Here is an 8630-nt window from a genome sequence, read left to right on the forward strand (position 1 = left end):
CAGACACAGCCAAACTATACAACAAAATTTAGAGAATCACACTTACCCCATCCCTTCCAAACGGACACCCATGAAACAATCTTCCAGGATTTTTAGCAGTTGTCGATGTCTTCAAAACAACAGGTTCTCCACATTGACATCTCTTGGGGAAACCTCTTCTTTGATTATCCATTTGATTTCTTCGAAGAGAAAGAACCCTAATTGAAGAACGCATTCGCAGAGAAAGAGAAAGAGAAAGAGAGAAACGAATCGTGAAATCAAAAAAAAAAAAAACCCTAATTGAAGTTTTTCCCCCAAATCAAAACGACGTCGTTTTGAGTTTCATTCCAAAAACTCTTGCCACATCATTGCTTATGTGTCATATGAATCACTCAAAGTCTTATCGAAACGCTTCAAAGTCTGGGTAGTAATTTTGAATTTTATTAGAGTTCAGGTTGGATAATACACTTCTCTTTTGTTCAGGTAGAAATATACACTTTACAAATAGTACGGATAGAAATATACCATTTTCCCGGTTATTCCCAATATTGTACCAAATGGGCCTAATGGAAAGAACTATGATTTTAACGGCCCATATTTTGAGACCTGCTTTGTTTCAGCCTATACAAAAGTAGTGAGGGACTCCAAGCGTCAATTTTTTTTTCTGTAAACAAAAGTATATGTTTTTCATGAAATTAAATTAAATTTGTGTGTTTATATGGTTATATTCGAAGAGAATATACGTAAGAGAATATAATCTTTTTTGTTTCGTATAATGGTAGACAAAACGAGACAACACATAGTCATTAACAAAGCCTTCAAATGGAAAGCATGAACCGTCAAATCTTAAAACTCCACTACAGCCATACAGAAGTCATGTTCCTATTATTTGGTTTTTAAAGATAAAATAAAGTTGAAACCTTTCCTCGCAATCAAGTGATATTAGTACAATACTAACATATATAAGGATTCACAGCTTTTAAATCAATGGATAATAACGAATTAAAATTGAAAACTATCACAGTCTAATTAAATTTTAAATTACGATAGAATATATATGGAATATGTTACTATATATATGACATATGTTACGAGAAACTGTTACTATATATATGACATATGTTACGAGAAACTGTGTGATCTTATCTTTTAAATATATATATATATATGATCTTACAGCATCATTACTAATGGGTTCTCTCAAAAATATTCTTGGATTTGGGCCTCAAAATATTAATAAAACCCCTTATTTGAGTCCATTTGCCTGAGAATTGATTCTGTCGGAAACATTCCGAGTAACTCTAAGAGAATGCTACGTGGCGTCTCCTGAGTGGTGGATTTTTAAATATAAAAGAGAAAATTTTTTTTCTCTCATTTCTTTTTCCCTTTCTCGCCGACTGTTTCTCTCTCTTCTTTCTCCCTTGCTTCGGAGATAAAACATGCGATTTCTTGAGAAATCGGAGAAATCAATAGATTCACGTCGAATCTATTGAATTTTTCAACGTAAAATGGTTGTTTGTTGCTCAGTCGGAGGCAATGGCTTCCATATCGGTGTAACGGTGAGATACGACGGTTCGGTTCTCACGACAATCGACGGCGGAGATTAGTTTGATGTTATCTTCACCCAAACGACGATGGGAGACAAACGACGGTGGTGTAACCGTGAGATACGAAGGTTCATGTTCTCAATTCCGATTTAATGATGGGATTATTCTGATGTTTAGGGTTTCAGATTGTTCTCGAAATATGTTTAATATTCTGATGTTAAATTGATTATGAGATTAGTTTGATGTTCAATTGATTAAGAGATTAGTTTGATGGCGTGTTGATTTGAAGTTTGGTTTGGAGGGTTTATGATTGTAATCGGTTTATTGTATTTTTTGTTGAGATTAGTCTCTTGTTGTTACTAAGAGTAGAATGTGTTTTGTGTTTGTTTGTATAAGTAATTGTGTGATTACTATTGATATAAATGTCATGTTTTGTGCGAGGTGAAATGGATTTGATTTTGGAGTGATAAACATAAAGTGGTGACAGCGGGTTGGATTCTCTTATTTTAAAAGGTATGGTACTCTACCTTTCACATGTTGTTGATAGATATTGTTTGTGGTTGTGTGTTGAGATGAGGTTGAGTGTTATGTTTACTTTGTGTTTTGTATAGTCTTATAGCTTTCATAAGTCATGAACCGTTTGTTGTTGTCTTATTTGATCAAGTGTTTGAGTGTGAGTTTGAGTTTGAGTTTCATCAAGTGTTATAGTGTTATGTTTGCTTTGTGGTTAGTTTACATTATTGAGTTTAAAATTTCCGAGAGTGTTCTTGTCTTATCTCTTCAAGTGTGAGTTTGTAATTTAATTGGTTGTGTCTTTAGGTAAGATTAGGTACTTGTCGAATCAGTAATTGATGAATGCTTCAACATCAAACTTATTGTTTGATGATATAGGGTTTGTACATTGTTTTAATGTGATAAATGTGTGGTTGTTGTAGTGTAGGTAAAAACTTAATGTTGCAAACCTAAACCCACTTGTTTTAAAAGCAAACCTAAACCTCAATGTTAAGCAATAACAAAAACCATTAACTTCTTCTCTACAAACCCTTTTCGCTTTCACTAACACCCGAAATGGATCCAAGAAACATTAATCGCATTCCATAACAAACATGTTTTGTTGATCTTATGAATTCTCAAAACGATTCCATCGGTTCAGATAATCTGATTCTCACAAATACATCCTCTTCTCAACCTGTCTATTTTAACTCTACCTTCTCTTCTCAGCCTGTACACTTTACCTCCACCTTCTCTTCTCAGCCTGTCCATTTTAACTCTAACTTCTCTTCTCAACCACTTCACTTTAGCCCATCACAAGAGTATGAAGACTGTATCGAGTTAACGGTTGATGAGAATGAAGAAGACGGAGGAAGAGGAAGTAGAAAGCGGTGGAGTGCAGATGAGGATATCAACCTGATAAGCGCTTGGTTGAATACAAGCAAGGATCTAGTTGTAAGTAATGAACAGCGGCTTCAAAGTTTCTGGAAGAGGGTTGCTGGCTACTACAAAGCAAACGATGGCTCATCTGGTTCAATAGCAAGAGGGCCTTCACAATGTAAGGCTAGGTGGAACAAGATAAACCACCTAGTCAATAAGTTTGTGGGGTTTTATGCACAAGCGAGTTCAAGGAAAAAGAGCAATGAAGGATAAAGAACAAGCAGCTAAAGAGAGTAACAGCAAAATGAGACTGCTAGACAGCCTCCTTAACAAGTCTGAACTAACACCCACTGAAGCTCTACTTAGAGACAAACTGGTTGATCAAATGTTGACAAACATTTAGGTTTCAATATTATATCTCTTGTTTGTTTGATTCTTAGTTTATCTCATCATTATCTTGTTTGTTTATCTCATGTTTAACTCTTTTTTATCTTTTGTTTCAGGTTTTGGGACAACATATTAAGGAGTCTCGTGAAGGGAAACATGTTGGCTTGCGGATGACAGCAAGATGGAAGCGAGTTGTAACCCGTGAGTGAGGGATGTTTTTTAGTGTCATTCACGGGTCTGTCTTGGTTGTAAGAAGTGAATGGGTGTTGGTTTTTAGTGTCATTCACGTGAAGAGCATGTATAATCCTGCATAACATGATAGTGGAAGACGAACGACATGAATACAATTTCTACTATCCAACAGAGTTCTATCAAGGAGAAGGAAGCGGAAGTTCCCATGTCGATTTATCGTATTCTACAGATATGCCAACAACTATAAATAATATGATGGGCATTCGGAATGACCTTCATGATACACAAATGCATGATCGTTTGGAGAAAGACTTGATTGAACATATCTGGCAAAAATTTGGGGCAACTGCACAATAAATCTTATTCCGAATTTTGTTTAATATGTTTAATATTCCGAATTTTATAAATTATGTTTACTGTTCCGAATTTTGTAAAATATGTTTTATATTCTAAAGTTTGTAAAATTTATTTGTTTTCAATTGTATGTAATATAAAAAAAATTAATAATTGTTTTGTCATTTAATATAATTAAAGTTTGATAATTAATAAACACAAATTAAACAAGTATTATTTAAATGTTTGAACAACCTTATTTTGGGTTCTCTAGTAATAGAGTGATTTTGCTTAAGTTTCTGTTAGGGTTACTTTACTTAATTTAGTATTAATTATATATTTAATTAATATGAGAGTAACTACGGTGGGTTACTCACTAATGATGGTCTTATGTGTCTACTATATATGTTTGAAACACTTGCTAGCTGTCTAACATATTCCAAAAGACCAAAACTTTTATAATGTGAATCGTTGTGGCAAGATGAGTATACATGTACGTAGGCGAGTACGTATGCATGCTTATTGGATGATATATATATATATATATACAGTATATTATATTATTATATAAATTGTTATAGTTAAATTAACAATTGAGAGACTGCATTAAGTGTAGGATGAATCGAGTGGTGGTGTATGTACAAGTGTGGTGATGCGTGGGTGATGATGGCGAAGGATGGTGCTCTTCGTGTGGCAACCACACTCTTCCTCTTTCTTTACTTATCAGTCTCTTTCCATTATTATTATATCTCATTATAATTTTTGCAGTGCTTTCCAATTCATCAATCCATTTCTTTATTATATGTTTCATTATTGATTTATATATCACGAAACCCTACTTTCACATGTTCACTATCTATTTGTTGTTTAGGTTTTTCACTTTCAAACGGATCTAATTGATCATCGTGGATTGTGGTCTTCAGGGGATTTAAGAATATGTTGTGTGAATAAACATCTGATTCCCTTTTTATTATAAAGTTATTTGATTGATGAAACGCTCATAAGTTGTAACAAATCAAACCAGCCATATAGTTTTAACTGCATTTCTAATATATATATATGGTTGAAACAACTAGTTACACCGACATATGAAATACAAAACTCCCAAAATAAGCAGCCCCTATTCAAAAGGTATACGTATTTCGTGTGATATATCCATAATCCATTCAAATGTGATATAACTTTTGGTCAAATCACTACTAAAATCTAAAATCATTGATAACTTTTTGGGGTCAAACATTACTAAAAATTAAAATAAAATGAATATTGTGATTGATTAGCTAGCTACTCTCATCTCCCCTTCCTTTTCTCCTTTTTTGGTTCATTTCTTTGTCGAGGAATAAGGTATAAATATAAATTAAAAGAAAACTAAAGTAAAATAGAAAAGAAAATTGTACAATGTTAAACAGGATTAGAAAAAACTGATTTGATAAACGATACCTCAATTTTCGTGTGGTTAGAATATTGTGAGAAAAATATAATTTAGTAAAAAGGAGTGACATTTTTTTAACTTATATATATGTTGAGATAGATACCATGTATATATTAGTCTCAACATGTAAAATATCAGCAAAATTTTCACTTACGTCATGGTTTCATCTAAATAAAACTACTTTAAATTACTTTTAAAACATGAAAATAGTATCAAAGGTAGAATCAGTAAGCAATGGATCAGGTTGAAATAGATATGCTCAACTAAATTGGGTTAAAGGTTGCGTATAGTAAAGGATCAAGTTGAGATTTTCTTTTCCTTTTTATAAGTTCTGTTCTTCTTTTTCCCTAGAAGACATGGATGCCTTTGATTATGAAGAGGACAGAACAGCTTCTTATATGTAACGGCCTTTTTTGGCCTCACTAAGAAATTTGTATTCTAGTTATATAAAAATATCGATAAACACACCAAAATGTGGTTTATACAACACCTTTTTGTGAGGCTACTCGTTATATTTTATCTATAATTAAATGTTTTGTTCTTTTTCAATTTAATTCTCGAACCGATTTCTTAATAGAAACAAAGTATAAAAATGCTATTTTCCCCTATGCTGAGTGTACCAATTTCGATTTCATATTGAAAATGACTATAGCTTTTATCTATCTAATCATATTGCGTATTAAACATGCATGTATGGTATGGTACAATTTCCCGGGCTCTTATAGTCTTATTATCGCATAGTTTACGTAAATGGAACCCGAATAAATATGATCGTATGTTATATTCAGATTCTCACCTTTTATATATAACTGCATGTGAACTATTATTAAAACAGAAAAATCAAATTGTCATGATACTTACGATTATTTATCAACTGTTTTTCTACAATTTGGGTCTTTTATATAGGTAAAGACAATCATTTATGTTAACTTAAAAACAAAGCTATATATGAATATATCGTCTATATATGCCGACAAGGCGACAAGTGTAAACAAAAAATGTATAAGATGCGTATCCATACATACCACTTAAGTTTGGGGGATTCATATTTAGTTCATAATCATTTTGTAATAAACTCGTTGAAGTTGTTAGCCAAACTTAAAATTAGAAAAATAAATCCAACTCTCGATTTATAACATCGAATATCGATTGCAAAATAGTATCTGAATGTAATTAACCTGGCCATATAACTTAGTGCGATTTGCTATTTTTTTCTTTTGTATTTAACAAAATTAATAAACCAAAAATCAAACAAACAATAAGTGCTGATGATGCTCCACATATTGTCTCCACCAAACCAAAAAGTAAACCCCAAAATCTCCATAAATAGAACTCAGCCTAGGCGTGTGTTCTCCACACTTACTCGATTCTCTACTCAACAAAACAAAACATAAACAAAAAAAAAAACACAAAGAGATATCGTCAAAACATGGATCAATTAGGTCATAACACGAACATGGACATAGAGAAGGAATCAACAACCTTCGACTACTCAAAACGTTCTCAATGGCTACGCGCCGCCGTGCTCGGAGCTAACGACGGTCTTGTCTCCACCGCGTCGTTGATGATGGGAGTCGGCGCCGTGAAGCATGACGTCAAGGCCATGATTCTATCCGGATTCGCCGGAATGGTCGCCGGAGCTTGTAGTATGGCTATCGGAGAGTTTGTCTCCGTTTACTCTCAGTACGACATAGAGTTGGCTCAGATGGAGAGAGACAATGGAGAGATAGAGAAAGAGAAGCTTCCTAGTCCGATACAAGCGGCGGCTGCGTCCGCACTTGCGTTTTCCGCGGGTGCGATTGTGCCGCTTTTGGCGGCTGCGTTTGTGAAGGAGTATAAAATGAGGATCGTTGCGGTTGTGGTGGCGGTTACGGTGGCGCTTATGGTTTTTGGGTGGTTAGGAGCAGCACTTGGGAAGGCACCAGCGGTTAGGTCATCGGCTAGGGTTTTGTTTGGAGGTTGGTTAGCTATGGCGGTTACGTTCGGGTTGACTAAGCTTATTGGGTTGCATGGACTCTAAATTGTTGTTTTGTGATAAAATCTTTGATATAAGATTTTAAAGGTAAGGATTGTTAATCCTGTAACGGATTTTAGTTCGAAACTCGTGAAACTTACTTGTATGTTTTAAACAAATCTAAACTCTTCTACTTTAAAATGATCTTCATAGGTAATCAGATTATGAAAATTAAGTGGTCATATGTTTCAATTTTATTAAAGATGTAATTTTGAAGATTTGGTGACAATATTGAGAAGCTTGTTTGTTTGACGGTGGATATCGTAAATATGTGTACGAATTACGATGACGGTTTGCTTATTTCACAGATCTATGATATATAGGATGTTTCTGTAATTTTTTTTTTCTAAGACGTTTTACAACAAATGCAATTATAATTAGCAAGATTTAAAGGAATTTCAATTTGAATAACTATAATCAAAATTTGTGTTATCGTGAAGCAACCATTGCTCCATGCTCGATCATATCTTATGTCTCCCATATTTTTATCGAAGACAAACGTCCGAGTTTGCTTGTCAATAATTTGAATTTGTCTCTGCTCTGATCTAACATCAAATCATTATCATTAATGTAAATTTATAAGCAAAATGCCTTATAAAAGAAACCAACTTAAATTGGACGTTTTGTGTCTTTGTGGATATATACAAAAATGCGCTATAAAAGAAACCAATTTAGACCCCTAATCATCATGGTGCATCTCCCACATGTGTATCCAAAAATCGTTATATGCGAGAGAGGGTGTTTCAACTCATTTGTGTTGGTTAGTTTGTCTCTACTACCTATGTGTAAGGTTTGTAACAGCCCCTATGGAGAATGTTGTTAATCTCACGATGGACTAAACGTCTAAACCTATAGATTGTAGAGAAATATATTGCCGACCAAAAAATTGTCTTTTGAAAAACGGGAAAATGATGTTTTGAAAGAGTAAAAGGATCATATTACGTACACAGTAAAGCAATGGACCAGAGTTTCAATACATCACTGATAACATTGAACATAACATATCAATTATCTCTACAACGTAACATCCATAAAGTGAAAAAGAGAGAGCTACTTTAAAACTGTTGTCGTCTACTAATAATCGTATGTACTAGTATTATTTCTCCGTTCATGCTTTCACATCTCCATAAAAGGAGGAGCAGCTTGCTTTTAGTTACACGAATCCCATATCATTATTACGAATATAAAGAAATTTCTCAACAAAAAAAAAAACTTCTGTTATGATGAGAAAAAAATAATGTTATATAAGTGTAATGTATATTTTGATAACCAAAGCTGAGTTTTTAAAGCCTTTGACTAGAAACCTCCATTCAGTATTTGATATAAGATGTGATTTTTCATTTTTGTAACCATTTTTCTAAAACCAAAACTCAAG

The 8630-nt window shown here is 33.5% G+C and overlaps 1 protein-coding gene across 1 annotated transcript; it reads left to right on the forward strand.

Annotated features, from left to right (window-relative positions):
• LOC104751575 (vacuolar iron transporter homolog 2) lies at window positions 6586-7523 on the forward strand. Its single transcript, XM_010473537.2, has one exon. The coding sequence runs from the start codon at window positions 6671-6673 to the stop codon at window positions 7259-7261; it is 591 nt and encodes a 196-aa protein (XP_010471839.1). The 5' UTR covers window positions 6586-6670; the 3' UTR covers window positions 7262-7523.

This window comes from Camelina sativa, chromosome 16, assembly GCF_000633955.1.
Source record: "Camelina sativa cultivar DH55 chromosome 16, Cs, whole genome shotgun sequence".
NCBI lineage: Eukaryota > Viridiplantae > Streptophyta > Magnoliopsida > Brassicales > Brassicaceae > Camelina > Camelina sativa.